The sequence below is a fragment of the Sarcophilus harrisii genome, chromosome 3 (assembly GCF_902635505.1).
Source record: "Sarcophilus harrisii chromosome 3, mSarHar1.11, whole genome shotgun sequence".
NCBI lineage: Eukaryota > Metazoa > Chordata > Mammalia > Dasyuromorphia > Dasyuridae > Sarcophilus > Sarcophilus harrisii.
In genome coordinates this window covers 323,331,416-323,355,400 of record NC_045428.1, presented here as the reverse complement: position 1 = coordinate 323,355,400, position 23,985 = coordinate 323,331,416, and the positions used below count along the sequence as shown (strand labels likewise).

The window sequence follows — 23,985 nt, the reverse complement described above, 5'->3', positions numbered from 1 at the left end:
TTCTCTGTTTCTTTAACATGGAAACTGGTAAATCTTGTGTGATCCTTTACTGTGTGTCCAAAATATTTAAATCATTTCTTTCTATCTATTTGAAATCTTTTCTTTTTGACCTGAGAGTTTGGAATATGGTAGTAATACTCTTGGGTGTTTTCATTTTGGACTGTTTCAGGAAGTAGTCAGTGTATTCTTCCAATTTGTATTTCACCCTCTGAATCTAAAATATCAGGGCTGTTTCCCTTGATAATTTCTTGACATATGATCTCAAAGTTCTTTTTAATTATGACTTTCAGTTATGGCAATAATTATTTTTTTTTGCTGTTCACATGACTCTTTAATGTTATAAAATTTGCATAAAATCATTTATATAATCTGATATTATTTGTGGTATTTTCTTGGCAGAGACACTGGAGTGTTTGCCATTTCCTTCTTCAGCTCATTTTTTTTTCTTTTTTTTTTTTTATTATAACGTTTTATTGACAGAACCCATGCCATTATTTTTAAAAAAAGCTATTCCCCAATTGATAATTAAACTATATGATGTTTTCAGAAGAAATAGTCATAACTATCTATAATCATATGAAAAAAATAAAACAATTATGATGTACTCCCCTATACCTAATAGACTGGCTAATAGAACAGAAAAGGAAAATGATAATTTTTTTACAACATTATCCCTTGCACTCACTTCTGTTCCGACTTTTCCCCTCCCTTCCTTCACCCCCTCCCTCAGATGGCAAGCAGTCCTATACATGTTAAATATGTCACAGTATATCCTAGATGCAATATATGTGTGCAGAATCGAACAGTTCTCTTGTTGCACAGGAAGAATTGGATTCAGAAGGTAAAAATAACCTGGGAAGAAAAAGAAAAATGCAAACAGTTTACAGTCATTTCCCAGTGTTCTTTCTTTGGGTATAGCTGCTTCTGTCCATTCTTGATCAGTTGAAACTGAGTTAGATCTTCTCTTTGTCGAAAAAATCCACTTCCATCAGAATACATCCTCATATAGTATCGTTGTTGAGGTATATAATGATCTCCTGGTTCTGCTCATTTCACTTAGCATCAGTTCTTGTAAGTCTCACCAACCCTCTCTGTATTCATCCTGCTGGTCATTTCTTACAGAACAATAATATTCCATAACATTTATATACCACAATTTACCTAACCATTCTCCAATTGATGGGCATCCATTCATTCATTTTCCAGTTTCTAGCCACTATGGCAATAATTCTTAAATTATTTCTTTATATATCTAGTTTTAGGTCAATTATTTTTTCCAATGAGATATTTTATGTTTTCTTCTTTTTTTCATTGCTTTGAGTTTGTTTTATTGTTTCTTGATGTATTATGGACGCATTAACTTTCACTTGCTCAAATTTAATTTTTAAGGAATCATTTCTTCAATGAGGTCTTGTTTTTTTTTTCTGTTTTTTTTTTTTTTCATGCAGACAATTCTGCTTTTTAAGGATTTCTCCTCAATGGATTTTTCTGCTTTTTTTATCATTCGCCAAACTCTGGCTTTGTATATTTGGTTTCAGTTTTGGATTTTTTTGTCAGTTATAATTAAATGACTTGTTCCATTTTACACAGTAAGTAGCTAAGACTAGATTTGACTCCAGATCCCCTTAACTCCAGTGTCAGCACCTACCTGTTCCATTAACCTATTCCATTAAATATAAATATGGTATATTTAAAATTTTTATTTTCTTTAAGTTGTTTTCTGTGCCTTTTTTTCTCTTGTTTTTCTTCAATATTTTATTTTTGCTTAGTTAGAAGGAAAAACAATTTTTCCCTGCGGCAACTGGGGTTAAGTGACTTGCCCAGGGTCACACAGCTAGGAAGTGTCAAATGTCTGAGACCAGAGTTGAACTCAGGTCCTCCTGACTTAAGGGCTTGTGCTCTATCCAGCTGCCCCAGACAAAACAATTTTTAACATTAGTTTTTTTTTTTTTTAATTGAGTTCCAGATTTTCTCTCTTACTTCTCCCCCCACTGAAAAATGCAAGAAATTTAAAATAGGTTGTACATGTGTAGTCATGCAAAATATTTTCATAATAGTATGTTTTGAAAGAAAACAGACTAAAAAAAAACAAACAATCCTCATTTAGAATAAAGAGACAATAAAAATAAGGTATGCTTTAATCTGCATTCAAAAACTATCAATTATTTCTCTGTGTATGTATTGCATTGTAATTATAAATCCTTTAGTTGTTTTGGGTCACTGTATTGCTGAGAATAATTATGTCATTCATAGATGATAATCTTGCAATATTGTTGTTATTTTGTATATAGTATATTGCACTTTACATCAGCTCATGAAAGTCTTTCCAGACTTTTCTGAGAGCATCCTTCTCATCATTTCTTAGAGAACAAAAGTATCTCATCATAAATACATGCCACAAATTCCTCAGCCATTCCCCAGTTGATTGGCATTCCTTCTATCTCTAATTATTTGCTCCAAGAAAAGACCTGCTATAAATATTTTTGTCCATATATGTCCTTTCCTTTTTTTAACTTCTTTTGGCATACAGACTTAGTAGTGATATTGCTGCATTAAAAGCAGTATACATGATTTTATACTTCTTGGAACATAGTTCCAAATTATTCTATAAAATGTTTGAATCAGTTTGCAACTCCATCAGTTAGTTCATTAATATCTCATGTACTGTATAACCTCTGCAACATTTATCATTTTCCTTTTCTGTTCTATTAGCCAGTCTATTAGGTATAGGGGAGTACATCATAATTGTTTTATTTTTTTCATATGATTATAGATAGTTATGACTATTTCTTCTGAAAACTTCATATAGTTTAATTATCAATTGGGGAATAGCTTTTTTTAAAAATAAATTTAACTAAATTTTCTATTTGAACAATGAGCCCTTTATTAAAAAAAAAAAAACTTGCTTTTATTTTTCTTCACAATTATTCTTGCTAATTTGTTTCCCCATTTATTGTAGTTTCTTTCTCCTTTCACTATCCCTCCTCCTTTCCCCAGTCTTCCCTTCCTTCTAGTGTTAATCATTTCCCTTCCAATTATCCTGTAAAGTATGATAGATTTCTCTATCCAATTGAATATGTATGCCCCCTTCACTGTTAAAGCTTCTTTCTTGATTCTTTTATGTGAGATAATTTGCCACATTCTACTTCTTCCTTTCTCTTTTCTCCATTATTTTCCTCTCTCACTCCTTAACTTTTTATATTTTTTATAACTTTGGAGATTCAAAAGATAACATCCTTTGCTCTCCAAATTTATTTATGGTATCACCCTTTGCACCCAATTTCATGTATCCATTTTTATCTTATTTTGGTATGGGGTATGAGATGTAGGTTTATGCAAATTGTCTGATGTATTATTTTCTAGTTTTCTCAGCAATTTTTGTGAAATATTGAGTTCTTAACCCAGAAACTAAAGTTTGCAGATTTATCAAATACTAGATTACTAGAGTCATTGATTATTATGTCATGTATCTAACTTATTCCACCAATCCACCATTCTATTTCTTAGCCAAATGGTTTTAATATCTACTACTTTATAATACAATCTTAGGTCTGATACTGATAGCTCTGTATTTTTTTTCATTGATTCCCTTGATATTCTTGTCTTTTTCTTTTTCCAGATGAATTTTGTTATTTTTTTCTAATTCTATATTTTTGTCAGTTTGGTTGATATGACACTGAACAAGTAGACTGATTTAAGTAAAATTGTCATTTTTATTATATTAGCTCAGCCTACCTATGAGCAATTGATATTTTTCCAATTGTTTAGATCTGACATTATTTGCATAACAAGTGTTTTTTCTTTCCTGAAACTGTAAAAAGGGTCCTTGTTCCACTGTGGCCACAAGCTCTAATATGCCGGCCACCTAGCACTGACACCTGGTTTTGAGTATGGGCAAAGCAACAGAGTCCTTCCTCAGTGCCAACAACAATAATCCTGTAATCTCCTTTCAACCATTTGTTTGACCCCCTTATCCTCTGTGAACTGAAAACTCTGGAAGCCTCTGTTGCTGCTACTGATTCATTGGTTCCAAGGCCTGCTTCTGGTTTCCTGGGACCAGAGTTGTCATGGCACAGCCTGCACTGAACTGTGCTCCACTCTCTCGTAGGTGGGACAGATTTCTCCTGCTGATCTTTCAAGTTCTTGTACCAGAAAATTGTTTTACTCCATCTTGTTATGGGCTGTGTTGCATTATGACTTGTTTAGAGCCATTATATAAGGATATTTGTAGGGATTATGAGGAGAGCTAAAGCAAATCCCTACCTTTATTTACCATCTTCTTTGTTTCTTCTCTTTCCTTCCCTTCTTTTCTCTGTGTCCCTCCCTGTCTCTCTCTGTCTCTGACACGCACACACACACACACACTCTCTCTCTCTCTCTCTCTCTCTCTCTCTCTCTCTCTCTCTCTTTTCTCTCTCTCTTTCTCTCTCTCTCTTTATCTGTGTGTATGTGTGTCTTTCTCCATCTATCACTCTCATGTCACAATTTTTCCTCTATGACTTCTTTTTCTTTAACTCTTTTAGGAATTCTTGTTGGATTTGAGCCCAATTACATTGTTATCTAAGGCTTTTTTGTGTTTCCTTTGACATCATTATCTTCTGAATTTGTCTTAGTCTTCCCTCCCACTATATTAGCTTTTTTATGGTCAAATTTATCATTTGTTGTCTGCTATTTTTACAAATTTTTTTAAACTTTTAACTTTGTGTTAAAGGTGAGCTCTGCTCACTTGAGATTGGAGGAGCCTTGTCCCAATCTTCAGGTTTTTTCATACTGCTCTTCAGACTTACTGTTGGGAATTTGCAAGTTTTTCGGTACTTTCAAGGTGGTGTGATCTTAGGAGAGGTATAATCACTGCTCTCCTAATCTGCCTTCTGGTATTTCCTATGAAAGGAATTTCAGTTTCCTGAAATGACAATTGCTAGTGTTTCTCCTTGCTTAGTACCATGACCATGGACCTGCTTTCTTCTAACCGACCCCTGGCATGGCATTCAGCCTTGGAACTATGACTCAGATATAAGTATAGAGAATACATTTGCAAATAAGAGTTGGCTGTACCCAGTTCTTGCAATGGATCCCCTGTAATCTCTTTCTGACCAGCTATTTGGCTCTCTCATTATTTTGGGGCTGAAATTTCCTATAGGTGTTGCTGCTACAAATGAATTTTAGACAAGCTTTTATCACTATGCCACAGACTTCTGTCAATGTTTCTTAGGCCAGGAAAAAAGTTTCACTATGACCTCTTATTGACTCTGCTGATCCAAAATTTGATTAGAAGTGATATTTTGAAATTGTTTAAATGGTAATATTGGGAGTGTTCAACTGAGTAGCTATCTCTAATTTGCCATCTTACTATCTGACAGTAACTATCTAACTCATGTTAGAACATAAAAGACCTTATATGCTCTAGCCTCAATATAGTCCTTCTAGACATTCTCCCACAACATTTCTGAATATAAAAGTAAACTGGTATTGATTCTCTAAATACTCTTGAATTTCCCACCTTCCTGTCTTAATTTGATTTCTTCTTCTCCTAGTCCCATATCCACTAGCTAATATCCTGTGTATACTTTAGAAGCTACATCATATGTTCTCTTCCTTATCAAACTTATTTTGATTCCTTAGCTGGATTATGATGGGACAAGGAGGCAGGAAGAAGCTTAGATATAATCAAATCTTAAATTCAGATAGCAGTATCTGAAAAAAGCCTCTAATGTAATATTTACTTTTAGATAAGTAAAATAATGGCCAAAGAGGGTAAATGATTTGCCCAAGTTTGCATAATACAAAGTAGCAAAACTTTGTACTTTGAATTTAGATACTAATTTATATTTTAATATATTTAACATCTACTGGTCATCCTGCCATCTGGGGGAGGGGGTGGGGGGAAGGAGGGGAAAAATTGGAACAAGAGGTTTGGCAATTGTCAATGCAGTAAAGTTACCCATACATATAACCTATAAATAAAAGGCTATTAAAATAAAAATAAATAAATAAATAAAAGAAGAAAAAAAAAGAATTTAGATCCTTTGAATATAAATTCTTTACACTACTGTCCTGTGATCTTCTAAAATTTCTGTTTAATGGATAAGATATGATTTATTTTTTTAATGTTTTTCTTTTCTGATTCTTTCTAGGTGTAATAGCAGTGGTGATATTCATCATCTTCTGCATCATTGGTATCATGACTCGATTCCTTTACCAACATAAACACTCACATCGAACAAATCAGATGAAGGAAAAAGAATACCCAGAAAATTTGGACAATTCCTTTAGAAATGACATTGATTTGCAGAACACAGTGAGCGAGTGTAAACGGGAGTATTTCATTTGATGGACCCCACAGATTCCTTTTTTTTTCTCTTTCTGTTTTCTACTTGCTCCTTATTTATTTTCCTTTTTCTTTTGAGAAGACCCTGCTCTTCTCACCCTACTCCCAAGAAAGTCCCAACAACTATTAAACCACCTCCTCTGCACAAGACTGTCCTAGTGATAACGACCACTCAAGAGACCTGCTATACTACTTTAGACTGAATAAGAGCCACATATGTGCATGGTTGCCTAGTGAGTTTTTTTTTTTATTTTCACAGTTTCTGAAGTACTTTATTACATTCCACATCTACTCAATCTCACAGATCTTAATCTACACTATGTGGTTAGTGATGCAGGAATTCATTTATAAATCTCCTCCTGACCCCATGCTTCCATTTGTGGAATAGAGATGAGAACATCCTGGATTTTTGATTTGTTTAGATGATACCCTTAAAGGTCCAAGAGAGATTTTTGTTGCTGCTGTTATTGTTAACTTAATATAAACACTTCCTTCCCTAACTCTCTTCCCTTTTTTACTGAAACGTTTAGGCTCTGAGAATTTGCAAATGTAGAATTACTAATAGTAGCAACAGGTACAAAGAAATTAATGTGCACCTCACTTAACACCCTCTTGTGGGGTTGATCATTTACAAGAGCATACAATAGAATAAATCTAGCTGAAGCATGGGAAACGAATAGTAGCTTGAAATTTAAAAAGAAAAAAAGAAAAGCTGCTAAAATTACATTTTCTGTAACTTCACAGATGCCTCTTTTGAATTTTATATGAAATGTTAGTTAGGCTACAATCTACTAATGTCAGGGGTCAAAGAAAAGATAGCATAAGAAAATCCAGGTAAAATTTCTAAAATACTCAGCATCATGAAGTAGTATATATCCTTATCACATAACTTGAAGAACTGCATGAAAGAAAATAAATACTAAAGATTGGAGTAAAACAAGCACCAAATTGCATTAACCTTTTTGAAAAGAATCAATTGTACTTTTAAAAAATTTTCTTCTTATTCTGACCATTTTCAAAATACTGTCTATGACTATATGAGTCTTGTTATGCTAACATCCCTGGTGAAGTGCAGACTGGAAATCTTACTAAGTTGGTGGTTTTCATATAAATATAGAACTATATACCCCTTAAAATATGACATACCTTCTTTGTCCCAAAGTCCCAAAGATAGACCTCTATGTAAGCCAGGGGCTGGAGCCTCCAGGTGATGTGATTGTTTGAAAATTCTCTTTGGTAGTTCTTCACATTTGTTTTGTCTTATATTAATCACATTGGAAAAATATATTTAATCTTTTGCCCCATGACCAACATGGAGAAAAGAAAAAGAGAGAAAGGGGAAGCCTCATCACCAAATACCCGTGGAATAAGTCACAGATGTGGATGGCATTTGCTAATTCTGTTTACAAGACAAACTCAATTTTGAAAACAAGTACTGTTTTGTGGCTTCTAGGCCCTGACAGTTAGGAGACACTCCATCTTGTTCTCAGTGTTTATATTACATTCGATTATTTAATGCTCCCTTTGCATGACAGGACTCCCAATGTTGAGCTCATTAACTCCATTTTTTTCAAAAAATGTTTTTTTCTTTTGGTGCCCAAAATCATAGGAAAATTAATCATTCTTACATTTAGTTTTGTCTTTTTTGGGGCCTTCCATTAAAGACTAAGATTGTTCCTCATTTTCAATGTCTATGAACTCCTCTATCACCTCATCATTTACATCATTGTCTTTGTCCTAGTAAATATTTTAAGTGATTCTAAAAAGGATGCACTATTTCTATCCCCTTATAAACAATTGAATTTAATAAATAGAAAATAATTTTAATTTTATATCTTTCTTTTCCATCTACCAAACCCCACAGATTGTCAGCTTTAAATTTCTTTATGTAAAGAGAGAGAGAAAGAGAGAGAAAAAGAGAGAGAGAGAGAGAGAGAGAGAGAGAAAGAGAGAAAGGGAGAGGGGGAGGGAAAGTCCCATAAAGGTCAAAGCTAAATAATTTGATTTTCTAATTTCCTTCTGTACGTATTTTGGAAGCTAACAAATTTAACACTAACATGGCTATATCACTAACACATATATAGTTGTACATGTACAACTATGTCAGTATATCTGCAGAACCATACACAATCATATATACCCTGTTTTAAAGAGAGGTTAATGCACATAGCACTAAAATCAAGTTTGTTGTTAGAGTATTTGAAAACTCATTGAAGTAATTCTGGAGAATTGTCTATCAGTGTGTTTAACTGAATCTCAAATAAGTAAGCCATGCCCTTTAAAATCGAATGGGACTTTAGTGGTAAGAGCTAAGCATTGATTCACTTTGGGTTTTTTGGGGGGATTTTTTTTCCTCCTTGGAAGGATGTACCCCTGATGTTTCATGTAGCTATTAAGATCAAGAATGTTGCATCCCTTGGGTAATTAAATACATTCTTTGGAAATACATGTACAATGCACATGTATAATCCCATATAATCCTATATTCTTCCCTCTTGTTCAATGAATGGATTTCCTAAATGCAAATTGAGATTCTGTGTGTCACCTCATCCTTCCATTTAGACCCCTAATACATAGTAATCACTTTTTAAAACATCAAATTCTGTCACTTTACAGCAAAACCAAAAAAAAGGACAAATGAAAAAAAACTGTGTAATTTTACATTTAAAAGGAGCTCTATCATTGATATTATTCCCACCAAATATTTCTCCTATTTTCTTAGTCCACACCAAGTTGTAGTATAATTGCTTGCCCTAGGGATATTTTTAATACTCAGTGTAACATACATAGTTTACTCAGGTTATACTTCTACTTTTTACTATGAGAGTTCCATCTAGATAAAAGAAAATGAACCTTTTGCAAAAGCCTATTTTACAAATATTTTAGATTTCTGGATTCTTTATCACATGTATTTGGGGTATTTACTTTGAGGGAAACTGCTTCATGAATTATATCTCTATCTGTGTTTTAGACACAAAAAGAAGGTAACCCCAAAACTCCTTCCCTTTTCCAGGAGCAGATCTACTACCCCATACCCCACATTCCCCATTAGCATTAGGGGTAAAAAATAAAATAAAAATAATTAAACTTCTTATCTGAAGTTCATTACTATTTTATGACTGATAATGAAAATTTAGAGCATTACTTTTTTTATTAATACATTAGTAATTAATTGGTTGTTTTTTATGCCAGCTAAGCCACTTCTCATCATCTTATATTTATCTATTGTAGGCAATGGATGCTTTAATCTATTAATACAGGTTCTTGCGGAGAGCCATTGATAAATTTTATTGCAGACCAAATCTAGATGCTCCATGAATTCTTAGCATGCTTTTAGGGTCTGAATTATTTTGAGTTTTTCTCTGCTTTGTTTTACATGATGATCCACAATGCTCCTACTTATAAGTCTGAACTTATATAACTGAACATAAAATTGAAGTCTTGAGAACACTGTTTCGGGTCCTGTATTCTCTTCTCTGACCTCCTTTCTTCCCACTTGCATAAATTTCCATCAATGCATAATACTTTTCAGAACTTATAAGCTCTTTGTTTTCTTTTTAGTGTGGAGTTCTCTTTTCTGCTCATGCAGTACAATTTCTATTTTTGTTATTCTCCTGGCCTTTTACTGATGTTCCTACAATGATAATGAAGGCCAGAGACATAGATGGAAATGAGTTTCATTAATTTCCTAATGTATCATTCTTACATCATGCCTTCCACTCCTCAATAGAAGATTAATTTGAGAGAACCACTGAGCACTATACAATATTATTTAGTAACAGAGGACTAATATAATAATTGCTCTCAGAAGTAATTGTTTTTACCAAGTGAAGTTTCACAAAGCAAGGTAACACTCAAAGACTCTTATCATCCAGTGGTCAACTGGTATCCTACCTTGCTTGGTAGCTGGATACTGTTCAATGAAAGAACATGCAAGAAAGGGCTATCACACAGGATGAAAGACATGAGGGTACATGGATTTATGCTTTGTCTTTCCTCAAAAAAAGCTTCACAATTTGATTTCTGTCAGTCCTGCTTTTCTTTGCATGCCTTCTTATTAAGATAAATCCAAATAATAGCCCTGGCTAACTAAGAGACATTTGAACAATGTATTTTTCTGTCAATTCTTTTCATTGCCTAAAAGTATAGGATTTTATTCCTCTGTATTGCTTGTCATTCACAGATAACTTTTAGATCTTCTCCCTGCCTGCCCCCCAAATAAAACCTTTAAAAAGGTGATTAAATAATGACTAATAGAAGGGATCATGAATAAACCTAATAATAGATTTGAATATCTGAAAAGCAACTGAGTTCTGGTTCAGGTTTTTCAAAGTTTGGCAATATTTTCCTTCGAAATGACACATAATGTAATTGAATCATTTCCAAGTTCTATTTTTAGTCCTTATTCCTTTATTTAAAAAAAACACTTTCACAATTATCAGAAATAAACTTTTTTTTCTCTTTTTCATTTTCATTTTTCTCTGGCCCTATGTTTTGATTTCAATAATTCAAAATGTTGAATATACTGGAAAGAAAAAAGTTACAAGGTTTTTTTTTTCTTTTGTTTTGTTGGTTGGTTACTTTTTTTCTTTTAGGCTAGCTATTTGAGTTTTCTCCAAGAAATACTGTACTTTGTTTTTCCTATGTAGCCCAGAAAATTTAGTACTACTTTAAACATTAATTTATTTTTCAAATATATAGGACCAGCCTTAGATATGTAAAAAGATTTGAACCAACTTCTGATGACTTGAACTATGACCAATTTGCCAGGACTTTGGGCAAGTTCTGAATGAAAATAAAGTTTGGAAATCCAACTTTTTTATTTTTATCATTTTTTCTTTCTTTCATTTCCTTCCTTTTTCTTTCTTTCTTTCATCCTTTCTTTCTTTCTTTCTCTTTCTTATTTTTTTCTTCCTTCCTCTCCTTTCCCCCCATTAAGGTACTCTGAGGAGGAATAAAAGCACACTTTTCAGTGAAAATATTGTACTTTGTAATCTAGTTGTTTGTCTTTTGTAATGTCTAGAGTCTACAAATGGCTGAGCAGACCTAAGTAAGGATTAAGGCAACTATTTAGACATATCAGGCATATTTCTTGAGTACTTGGACTAGTGTTGGAAGGATCAGATAGATATGGATAGAGCTATCCTTCTATCATGCTAGTGGTAGCTATCCCCATTACAAAATGCCCCACTATTGGGGAGTATCTGTAGGCCTTTACAATACCATGTTATATTTTTGTAAAGGGCTTTGCATGGGGAGTTATTTATTCACCTTTGCATGACATTCTTAGAATCTAATCCCAACCATCCTCCTGCTATATGTCAGCTAAATACATTATTTAGTCAAGTTAGCTGCTGTTACTTAAGATCCTTGTCATGTAAAGTATCTAAATTGAAATACATCTTGACCAAAGTTAACTGTAAATGAAATTTTATTGCTTTGTGTTTGCAAAACCTTCACAGTTTATCCCCTGGGCTTAATGACCTGAATCAGAATAATCTTACTATATCCAATGTTGTTTTTTTTTCAGGACCAGTTCAGTGTGATAGTTTCTCCCCTTTATGATGCTTTTATCTCAAGTAGCATAAAAGTATGATATATTGGTTTTCCTCTTTAAGGATGGTCTTCCCTATTATAATTAACTATGGGATAGGGATAAGAGGATGTTCTCTGCATTGGTTTTTCTAATTGTGGTAATGGATTTGCATTCTTCTATTCATATTCTATCACCCAGTTCTTTTAGGGATCCAAGGCTCTCATTGGTTCAATAGCCAGATAGGGTTGGGGTGCAGCCTATGTATACAGAATAAAGTAAAGTAAATTGGTCTATATAAGAATTGAGCTTATGACATTGTCCTTCTCATTGCAGTGCTCTAATAAGAGCAGACTCTAACAATATAATCAGAGAGGGAAAGGTGGAAAGAAAAAGAAAGACATGCAGTATGCAACATAAGCATCACATTATATTTGCTGGCACCTTACATGAATGTGGTCCTTTTCAGTACGTCTTTAAGGGATAATAAGGCTAAGTGAGTTTGCTTTGCCATCCGTGCTTACAATAAAAACTCCTTTGAAAGTTTTAAATGAAATATTAAAATAATCTCTTCCCTATGAATGACAGCAGAGTCTCAACTTTTATAACCTCATTCTGCCTCAAATCTGCCTTCAGGGAAACAGTAAACCTCACTCGCAGTGACTTAACAAGGGTGCAGGAATGGCTTCCTTATTTGCCGAGGTATCAGAATGAGGAACATTTTCATTGTGAATCTGAGGGCCTGCTTTTTTTGCCTGTTATACTGGCCTGAATTCTCTTGTTCTTAATCCCTCGATTAGTAGCCATTTTATTAGCAGGTACAGTTGTTGAAAGCCTCCAAAGAAGCATTGCCTTATCAGATGAGGTGTGAACAATAATTCCTCACTATGTAAATGACATGTTCAGTCAGGGAATTTATCTCCACCATCATGTAGAATCCCCTGACTTTTAGGAACCAGAGAAGAAAAGTCACTTTCAATTAGTGAGGAAGAAAATAAAAATACAAGTGAAGATAAAGTCTCAGTTACAGTAAAAATAAATATAGATTAATTGATGAATAAATAAATAAGCTTCACCTCTCCTTGTACCTTTGCCCAAGTCCTTTGTGAAGGTCTAGATTTTATTTCCACTGTCTGAATTTTTTTTTAACAGTCCTAAGGGATGTTGCCTCAATCCAAGTCAGTTTTGTAGACCATGTAACATGTCTTAATATACTGTATGGGGGGAAAAAGTTAGCCTTAGCTTCTTTTGTTTTCTATGGTTATTGTTGTACAGGAGAAAGACTTAAACTGTAAATAATGTATATTTAATAAAGAGAGACTTTTGTATGATTTTGTGTGGAAGACAACTGTGTCCTGCTGTGTTTTCTTAGGTTAATGAACAGCCAAAATATTAATCCCACAATTCTCATTTTCATTCTTTTAGATTATTAACTCCCAGAAAACATGACCTATGGGACTGCTGATAAAACATGAGTTTACCTTGAGTGTATTGGTTTTGAATATGGATAAAAGTGCTGTCAGAAGATCTCTCATCACTTAGTTGATTAATCTTAGTCTGAAGTACCAGTTTCCCAATGTGTCAGTTTGAAGAAGAAAAAAAAAAGTCTCTTTGTTCTCTTATGTTGTTCTAATTACAAAAACTCCTCTCATAATCTTATTTATTGCCTTTTTTCAATGACCTCCTAAGCTCACAGTCATAGTAGTCAGCTTTCAGACTCTATCTGTCCTGGTCTTCTTTAACACATGACCTTGTTTTCAACATGAAGGCATGGATTTAGAGAGAAAATAAATTTAAATGATGTAAATATTGTTCAATTTAATTCCTTGTATTGGATCCTTACTGGGTACCTATCAGAATCTCAAGCACTGTAGAGAATGCAGCCAGAATGATATTATAGGAGTAATACTGATTTTGTAGTTAAACAGCTTGGGTCCAAATTCCAACTCTGTCACTGATTGTGTTATTTTGCCTTTATTCTCTCTGAACCTCAGTTTTATTTTTAAATGAGTTGATCTATAATAGGGGGCTTCTGAGATTTCTTTCTAGGATAAATCCATGACTATTTGATCCTCTGATATTGGAGAAATAACACAAGATTTAGAATATCATTACATTGATACTAGTTCTAGTTTGATTACTTGACCTGTAAACTTGAGTGAGCCCAGAGATTTTGTCTCTCCCATCTTTAGTTTCCTCATTTATAAAATGGGGTTGAATTATAAGCTCTCTAGTATCCCTTTCAACACAGTTCATTCCATTGTCCTAAATAAAGATCACTATCTTGTGAAATGCTTAAACCCTTTGGAGAAATCTAAAAAATAGAAGAGAATCCATGACAGAGTATAATTAAGAGCTAAGGTGAATATAACCTCTTTTACACTCAAGCTAGTATTTTTCTTTTAACATCAGAACTTGGTATCATTGGGCAAGGGGATGTAAAAAAATATATATTACCTTTAATCTGCGCAGATATGTGGCATAAAAATAGAAACCAGTGACAATGCAAGATTTTCTAAATACATGAGAATGGATTGTGTGTGTGTGTGTGTGTGTGTGTGTGTGTATGTTAGCCCAGAGAGAAAGAATGCCAACTGACATGCTTGCATTTAATCCAATAAGGGATTATTCGGCTTCCATAAAAATGGCTCAGACTGGGTTGAAAAAAATGTTGAATAAATGAATCAAAGTCATGGATAAATATAGTTCTGACACCATCCTACTGTGGCTACTAACTGCCAAGCTGGAGGTCTATGGATATAAAATCCATCTGTAGCAGACAGAAAGGGAGGGGCTGTGGAGAAGGGAATGGGAAAGTTAATGACAACTCTGACTGGAAGAAACAGTGGCTCAGACTTAGCCATCACATTTGGAATAACTGGAAGTTTGTTTTGAAAAGGACTGAGAGAATTAGGCCTTGTCTTTGAAAATAGCTTTTCCTGGGGTATGACAGAATTGCCATCCAGCTACATGATCACAAGGATACTTGTCATGAAAAGATGCAGCCAAACAGCTCTTCCTTATCCTCTCTCTCTAATTTCCGATTCTCTACCCTTGGGGACATAAAGTGACTTTCTCTTGTCGACTAGGGTAACTGGAATTTTGCAAAAGGAATGACAGTAGGTTAGCATCCCAGAGGTAATAGACATAGAGAAAACCTCATAATTCTAGAATTCAGGATATTCACTTTCAGAGTCCTGTGAGACCTCCTGCACCTTGGTTTCTGGTGCTATTACAATTCTGCTTTATACTTCATAAACCAGATAGAAATATGGCCTTTTTCTTAAATTGGAGGGAAAAGAAGATAAATAAGAATAACAAAACTTTCAGGGCTTTTCTTCCCCAATGAAGGAGAGGGAGATGGAGAGGAAAAAGAAGAGGGAAAGGAAGTAGGAGACAGAGAGGGAGAGGGAAAGGGGGAAGGAGAGGAAGAGGAGATGGAGAAAGAGAAGGAGAGGAGCAAGGAGAGAAATGAGAGGAGAGGAAGAGGGAGATGGAGAGAGAATGAAAACAGGAATGGAGACAAAAGGAGGGGAAGGGAAGAGGAGGGAAAGAGATTATTTAAAGTGAACTATACTTGACCTAAAGTTAAAGAAGATCTAAATTCAGATCCCATCTCAGATATTTACTAGCTGAGGGGCTCTGGGGAAGTACTATGAATTTTGTGCTGCTCACTTTCCTCATCTAATATGGGGATGATAATTCCAACAGTTGTGATAAAGATTAAGGGAGATGTTGTCTTTAAGGTACTATATACATATGATTTAAATCAGCCAATATGTGAGTAGCATGATGACCAAGAGCCATGATGTACTTACTATACATGCACATCTGTACATCTATGTATATGTATTCACATATGTACACATAGCTAAACATATATACACGGAGAAGAAAGTTGCCAACCCCTCCGGTGTATGCCAATCAAACAATATAAGCATTGTTGTGCTATGGTCCATGGGGTCACAGAGTCAGACACAACCAAATGATTGAACAATAGCAAAAATACATGCATACACACACACATACACACACACATATTGATTGAACAACAACTTGAGATGGTTATCTGAGACACCAAAAAGGGAGTGATTTAGATAGGATTGCAAATGACCAAGCAGTTTATCCAATCAGAAGTTGTGAGCATTAAATGCTTGAAATGAACATTGTTCAGAACAGTGGAAAAATACAACACTGTGTGTTCTTGCCTATATACTTTATGGGCATTAGTGAAAGTGACTCCGTATTAGAAACTTATTATTATAACTGTAATATAACATTATAATCATAATTTATACAGAAAATTATCCACATTTGATTTATTTAGAAACTCCTTTGTATTTTGATTTTATGGGTAAAGGAAAAATGAGAAAATTAAGCCTGGCAATATTAAAATCCCTGGATATCAATTCACTTATTCATATACTAGGGATACAAATAAAAGTGAAGTAGCTAGTTAGCTTAGTGGTTTGAATGATGGCTCTGAAGTAAAAAAAACAAACAAACAAACATAAATTCAAATCTAGTGTTAGACACTTAACTATCTGTGTGACCTTAGGCAAGTCACTTAATCCTATTTGCCTCAGTTCCTAATTTGTAAAATGAATTGGAGAAAGAAATGGCAAACCATTAAGAATGCTTGCATGAAAACATCAAATGCAGTCACTAGAGACTGAAATGACTGGATAACAATAAAATAGATAAAACTGAGATATGACTTTTGAAGTTAAGACAAGAAGCACTTATTAAGCAATTATTTGTGACTATAATTTTAATAAATGATGGGAATTTTTTTAAAAGTCTGCTCCAGTTTCTCACAGGAAAATAAAATTTAATAAACTGAGTGTAAACAAATTGTAACCAGAAGAGATTGGAAATAATCAATAGATGAAAGACATTAACATTAGGGAGATCAGAAACAGGGACTTGAAGGAAACCATGGAAACTAAGATAATAAAATAAAATAATAAGATCATCTGTGGATATGAAGAGTTGGCCTTGCCAAAGAAAAAGGCCACTTCTTCATGTGAGGTAGGTATAAAAGAAGCAACAGTAGTAGAAAGCATCTAATATGTGAAGAGGAAGTTGTGAAGAAGAGGGCACTGTTTTTAAATAGCTTCATATTTTTAATGAAATTAAAAGTAAGGATTTTAGCTAAAAGGGTATGAGGAAGATAAAGCACAGGAGGTATGAGGAAGGATGAAAAGTTTGAAAAAAAACTGCTAAAACTGATAAGAGAATGAATGAATAAGAAAATGTCAAAGAATAATTTTAGCAGAAAGGTAGCACAATGGATGAAGCACAGCTTGAAGTCAGTGACTTGCTATCATTGGATTGGTCCCCAACCAAAGACTGAACAAATTGTTATTTTTTTATTAGCCCAATAATGGGAGCTGGAGGCGGTGGTAGAGGTGGGATGGCAAATGGATATTCAATGAAATATAGCATTTATGATAAAGATTTGAGAGCTACATTCAAATTTTATAAACATAGAAGTCAAGAAAAATAAAAATGTAAACATAAATAAAAAATTATGTGATTAAAAAAGGAACTATTTATATTCTAATATAGGAAAATTATTTCTGTTTATTCCTAACATTAGCATCATTATGTCATAAAGAGTCAAATTTGTCAGAAGCTCTGAGTTTTGTCTTGTGAATTCTTGATGAGATCATAGAAGTCATAAAAGAATAACAGAAAGAGAAAATCCATAAAGTGTAGAAGAGGGAAAATAAAATTAATGGTGGGGAAATTGATCATCAAGAGAATTCATAATGAAACATGCTACATTCTTCCCCAGAATATGAACCTGTGATAAAGACATGAAGTGCTTGGACTGAAGAATAAATTGTTTGTTTATTTGTTTGTTTGTTTTGGGCAGAACTTCTGAGACAGGGTAATAACAATATTTTGCCTGACTTTAAAAGTGTACAATAAGGATTTTGTTTTTCCATTACACTGGGGATGGTAATGAAGTGGAAAGGAAAAAAAAAAGGTGGATATTTCATGATTAAAAATAAAAATCCCTAAAATTTTCTATGTTTTGGTTTTATAGTTATTATTACTTTGTATTATAATAATTCCACAAATATTTGTTAAGTATCTAACCTATGGTAGGTTCTTAGAATTAAAAGATGAAACAAAATACAAACATTACTTTCAAGCATCTTGATCAATGGTATACACATACACACACACACACACACACACACACTTTTTTATATCAATTAAAATTTTTAGTTAAATTTCATCTATCCTACTTTTGTCTGTATCTGTATCTGTGTCTGTGTTTCTTTTCTTTTAATGAGTTAAGATTAAAGTTAGATAAAAGTTAAGCCACAATCTTTACAGCTTCCCCTTTGATTTTTTAGATTTCTAATTATGTAACATAGTCCTCAATATGTACATTGATGTATTTGTAACTTAATAATTTTATCAAAAGTTCAAAACAAGATATTTTCTACATAATTAAAAAAAGAAAAAGAAAGAAAGACAGATGTGACCCAAAGCATCAGGAAAATTTTCAGGAAGAAGAGAGATAAGACTTGATTGAGTTGAAAGGACTGGTAAGAGTGAGTTAAATAGAAAAGGGTGGATGTCATTCATTCCATGTAGAAGAAGAGCCTGAAAGATAAATAGAGGCAAGAAAACCCATTATGTAATGAAGGGGTATGTTTCTATAAAAACTAAGCTGATTTGAGTAAAAGGTTCATTTCAAAGTCATACAAAGAAAAGGCTGAGAAATCAATGTTAAGGCTTTCAAAGCATAGATAGCTTTAAGTATTAAGTAAAAGTTTAGGTTTGATGCTGTAGGTTATATGAAACATTTGAAGTTTTTATAAAGTAAAGTTCAAAGCAAGTGAATAAAAGGGATGTGATAACTGATAATATTGAAATGGATTTACTCCAGAAACTTTAGACCAGGAGGATCCTGGGAAGATGGAGGAGTAGGTTGGGAAATTTCAACCTCTCTCGATTTCCCCACCAACATATCAAATTTGTGCTTCAGGGTGAACATAGACTGCTAAAAAAATCAGACTTGGGGCAGAACCTGGGTCCTCCTGATATAGCCTGAGAAGATCTCAAGACCAGAGAAGATCAGATGAAAGACTTGGGGTCGGGATTAACTCTTGTGAAGTGCAAACACTACTTCGTAGAAATGCCAGGTCTGGAGCCCTGAGGAGAGTTGGGCATGGCTGTTGCCTCAACAGGAACATATCCTGGACAGTTTGTGGAATCAGAGTTTGAGCCCCAGAAGACTGAGGGAACCCTGGCTGATTAGGTCAAGCTATGAGTGCAGAGGCAGGGGAGGGAGGAGGGAGGAGAAGGAAAGAGGGAAGAGGAGGAAGGAGGAGGGAGGAGAAGGAAGGAGGAGGGAAGAGTAGGAAGGAGGAGGAGAAGGGAGGAGGAGGAAGGGGGAAGAAGGAGGAGGAGGAAGGGGAAAGAGGAGTGAGGAAGAGGAGAGGGGAAGAGGAAGGAGGAGGAGGGAAGAGGGAGGGCATGCGGGGCATGGACACTACTGGCTGTGGGTATTTAGGGAAGGGAAGAAAGAGCTCTTGCTTTAGAGTTCCTGGTCAGAGGAAAAAGCTGAAGTAAAGCTAGAGGCATTGTCCCTGCCCACCCCAGGATTAGAGGTGCCTACAGTAATACATCTTATTTAAAAGAAAATGAACCAGCAAAAATGAAAGAACTGCACCATAAAAAAAAATACACACACACACACACACACACACACACACACACACAAATACACTATAGGAATAGGGAAGACACAGAAGTTAAAAAAAAAAAGGCTTCTATTCCAAAGAGTAATGTGAAATGGCTCTCTGTGCAGAGAGAATTTATAGAAAAACAAAAAAATTTAAAAATCAAATGAGAGACATTGAGAAAAAACTAAAAACTAATTAAATAAATAAAAATCATCCAAGAAATACAGAGTCTCAAAGATGAACATTATTCTTTGAAAATTTGAATTGAGCAAGGGGAACCAGTGAAACCACTAGACACTAAGATATAACAAAACATATTATAAAGAATGAAAAAATAGAACAGAATATGAAACATCCTTTAAGAAAAATGACAGATCTGGAGAGAATGTATCAAGAAGAAAAAGTATAAGAATAATTGGACCACTGGAACGTTGTGACCAAAAAAAGAACCTTGACACAATAATGCAAGAAATAAACTAAGAAAACTGTCCTGAAGTGATAAAACATGAGGGGAAAAGTAGAAATAGAAAAACTCCACCAATTATCACCTCAATTATATCTTTTTTTTAATTATTATTATTATAGCTTTTTATTTACAAGATATATGCATGGATAATTTTTCAGCATTGACAATTGCAAGACCTTTTGTTCCAACTTTTCCCCTCCTTTCCCCCACCCCTTCCCCGATGGCAGGTTGACAAATACATGTTAAATATGTTAAAGTATAAGTTAAATACAATATATGTATACATGTCCATACAGTTATTTTGCTGTACAAAAAGAATTGGACTTTGAAATAGTGTACAATTAGCCTGTGAAGAAAATCAAAAATGCAGGACAAAAATAGAGGGATTGGGAATTCTATGTAGTGGTTAATAGTCATCTCCCAAAGTTCTTTTCCTGGATGTAGCTGGTTCAATTCATTACTGCTCTTTTGGAATTGATTTGGTTCATCTCATTGTTGAAGATGGCCATGTCCATCAGAATTGATCATCATATCATCATATAGTATTGTTGTTGAAGTATATAATGATCTCCTGGTCTTGCTCATTTCACTCAGCATCAGTTCATGTATGTCTCCCCAGGCCTTTCTGAAATCATCTTACTGGTCATTCCTTACAGAATAATAATATTCCATAACATTCATATTTCACAATTTATTCAGCCATTCTCCAATTGATGGGCATCCACTCAGTTTCCAGTTTCTAGCCACTACAAACAGGGCTGCCACAAACATTCTTGCACATACAGGCCCCTTTCCCTTCTTTAGTATCTCTTTGGGATATAAGCCCTATAAGCCAGTAGTAACACTGCTGGATCAAAGGGTATGCACAGTTTGATAACTTTTTGAGCACAATTCCAATCGCTCTCCAGAATGGCTGGATGTATTCACAATTCCACCAACACTGTATCAGTGCTCCAATTTTCTCACATCCCCTCCAACATTCCACATTATCTTTTCCTGTCATCCTAGCCAGTCTGACAGGTGTGTAGTGGTATCTCAGAATTCTCTTAATTTGTATTTCTCTGATTAATAAGGATTTGGAGCATCTTTTCATATGGCTAGAAATAGTTTCATCAATTATATTCTTTATGGAATACACACTGAAAAATTATTACCTAATTTCAAAAAGCCCAGATCAAAGAGAAAATTTTACAAGAAACAAGAACAAATTATTTAAATATACTGGAGCTACAATTAAAATTATAGAGGATTTATAAGCAGCCATAATAAAAGCACAGGTCCTGGAATCTTATCTACCAACAATTATTAAAAGAACTAACTAGAACTGTGGCCAAAATTATCTTGTCCAGCAAAATTATTTATAATATTGAACAAGAAAAAAATGGATATTCAATAAACTTGCAGATTTTCAGAACTTTCTATCAACCAAACCTTACCTTAATAGAAAATTTAATATATATGAGCCAATAACATAGATTGATTTCAGGGAACTCAACATGGAGAAATTGTAAATAATTTTTCTTTTTTTATGTGGGAAATATATAGCATATGTTTGACATCAACAGTAGGATAGCTCAAAAGAAACATTTCAGCGGAGTTAAGATAAAAATAGTAATTATGTCATACAAATGAGGTGCATAGAAAGAATAGAAAAAAAGGCATTAAAGTGGGAAGGAAGATTCATAGTTCTGAAACCGTACTCACATTGGAAATGGGTTAAATAGGCAATATTACATATATATATATATATATATATATATATATATATATATATATATATATAATGAAGGGCACAGCACCATCCCAAAATCTATAAAGAAATAAGGGGGGGGGGGGGGGGATGGGTGAACAGGGAAGCAAAAGGTGAAAGAAGACAAAGGAGGGATCCATGGATGGGAAAAGATTATATAATAGCAAGAGAAGTTAGGAACAGAATTAAAGCAGAGTCAGCAGTCTTCAGAAAGATATATATGCATCTATGTGATGTGTGTGTGTGTGTGTGTGTCTGTGTGTATCTACACATGTAGATATAAATATAGCCTTTCCTAATTATGGCCTGCTTGAGATTGGGAGGATGAAAGGAGGAAAAAGAATAAAATTAAAAAGTTTGCAGCATAAAACAAAAGAACAAGTGAAGATGGACATTCATGAATATAATTTATTATATATACATATATTTTTTTTTCTTGAACTGGTATTTGTTGTTATATATTTTGAATCCTCTCTGAAGTTCTGCTGGGCAGAATTTTTGTTTTCATTTTATTTTGTATTCCTTTTAGTTTTTCTTTTTTTCTTATTCTGTTTCTTTAAATAAAATAATTTTTAAAAAATAAATAAAATTTAGACTAGTGGGTTTCATATGGTGTATTGACAGAGAAATACAATCCATTGTACATTCAGTATAGCCCCCTACAAACATCAAGATATCCTGCAAAAGTCAACTTAACTTAGTTAAGTCAAAATCATTCCAGAATAATTTAAGTTTTCCATAAATGGTCCCTAGAAAAATAAGGCCAAACAACTTAGTCTATTTTGATTTTAATAAAAATTCCCATTCCCTCTACCTCAAAAGATCTTCCCTTTGAAAGCTAAGACAGTGTAATCTTACTGGTGATATATACATAGAACTTGAACATTAAAAAACATGCATCAATTAAAATTAACTCACCTTAAGGTAGAAACATACAGAGCATGAAATGATTGATTATCATTCTTATAGATTGGACCTACAAAAAACAATGAAGAAAATCTTTATTAAAAAGTTTTGCCATCTAATGGATCCAATTAATAGCTATCAAAAAGAAGAAATATTCATTCAAAAGACTTGCTAAAAATTTGTACCATAGAGAACAAAATCTTTAAAGTATATGCATAAGATAATAAAATCTAGGGGGGATGAGGAAAAGCAAAAAAAGAATTGAGAAGATTTTCTAGGCAGGATGCTGAAAGACATGAACTGGGAATCAAAGATAAACAATGCAAAATATTATATATATATATAATGCTTTATATCATTATATATAATAATAAAATATGATAAATATAATGATAAAATTATAATATATATGATGATATAATGATAAATGATATAATCATTATAATGATAAAAATTATTCTGGAATATATTTCAAAAGCATGGAAAGCATGATAAAACAATGAGTTATTTCCCTGGCTCCTGATTAGGGAAAAAATATTATAGCATAGAGTTCACATTTACTCACTAACTCCTAAATGGATGTAAAGAGATTTTTATAGTACAATGATTGATGAGAGGTTGTATATAAATTTAGTACCCTCCCACAATCTCAAAACAGGTAGAAATTTGCCAGAGAAACTAAACTAAGAGTTATACTTAAAATGATGTATAGAAGAGGGGTGGAGCCAAGATGGTGGAAAGTGGACACATCTTTATCTGAGCTCTTCCTGATATCCTTCAAATTAACACCAAATCAAGCCTCTGAACTGGTTGTGGAGTGACAGATCCCACAAATATTTGTAGTGTAACAAATTTCCAGCAAAAGATATTTTGGAAGAACTTCAAAAAAGATCTGTTTTGATTGGGCATGGAGGAGGGGCTGAGTACAGGTGAGGGTAGGGACCCAAGTGGTGTGGTTTCCTACAGCTGTGGGAATATAACCAGAAGAATTTACATCAATGTTGACTACTTAGTCCTGGTTGCAAGCCAGTAAATCAACAGATTAGCTGTGAAACATCCAACGCAAACATAAAAGGCAAATAATGAGCCCCTAAGCCCCAGAATAATATGGGACCTGGCCACGCCCACCCAGTACCAGAAGTTAATCAACACTGACCCAGCACAGCCACTATCACCTTCAAAGGAAGGTTGGACAATCTCCCCTTTGTCCTAAAAGCAGATCTCAATCTTTTTTTAAAAAAATGAGCAAAACCCAAAGAGAACTCTGACCAGATAGTTTTTATGGAGAAAGAG

The 23,985-nt window shown here is 33.8% G+C and overlaps 1 protein-coding gene across 1 annotated transcript in view; it reads left to right on the top strand.

Annotated features, from left to right (window-relative positions):
* CNTNAP5 (contactin associated protein family member 5) overlaps positions 1–13,192 on the top strand; it is an 876,250-nt gene extending 863,058 nt beyond the window's left edge. The window contains exon 24 of the mRNA XM_031959885.1: positions 6,135–13,192. Within this exon, the coding sequence (XP_031815745.1) occupies positions 6,135–6,331 (197 nt within the window). The 3' untranslated portion in view covers positions 6,332–13,192. The remainder of the gene's footprint in view (positions 1–6,134) is intronic.
* Positions 13,193–23,985: the final 10,793 nt, after the last annotated feature.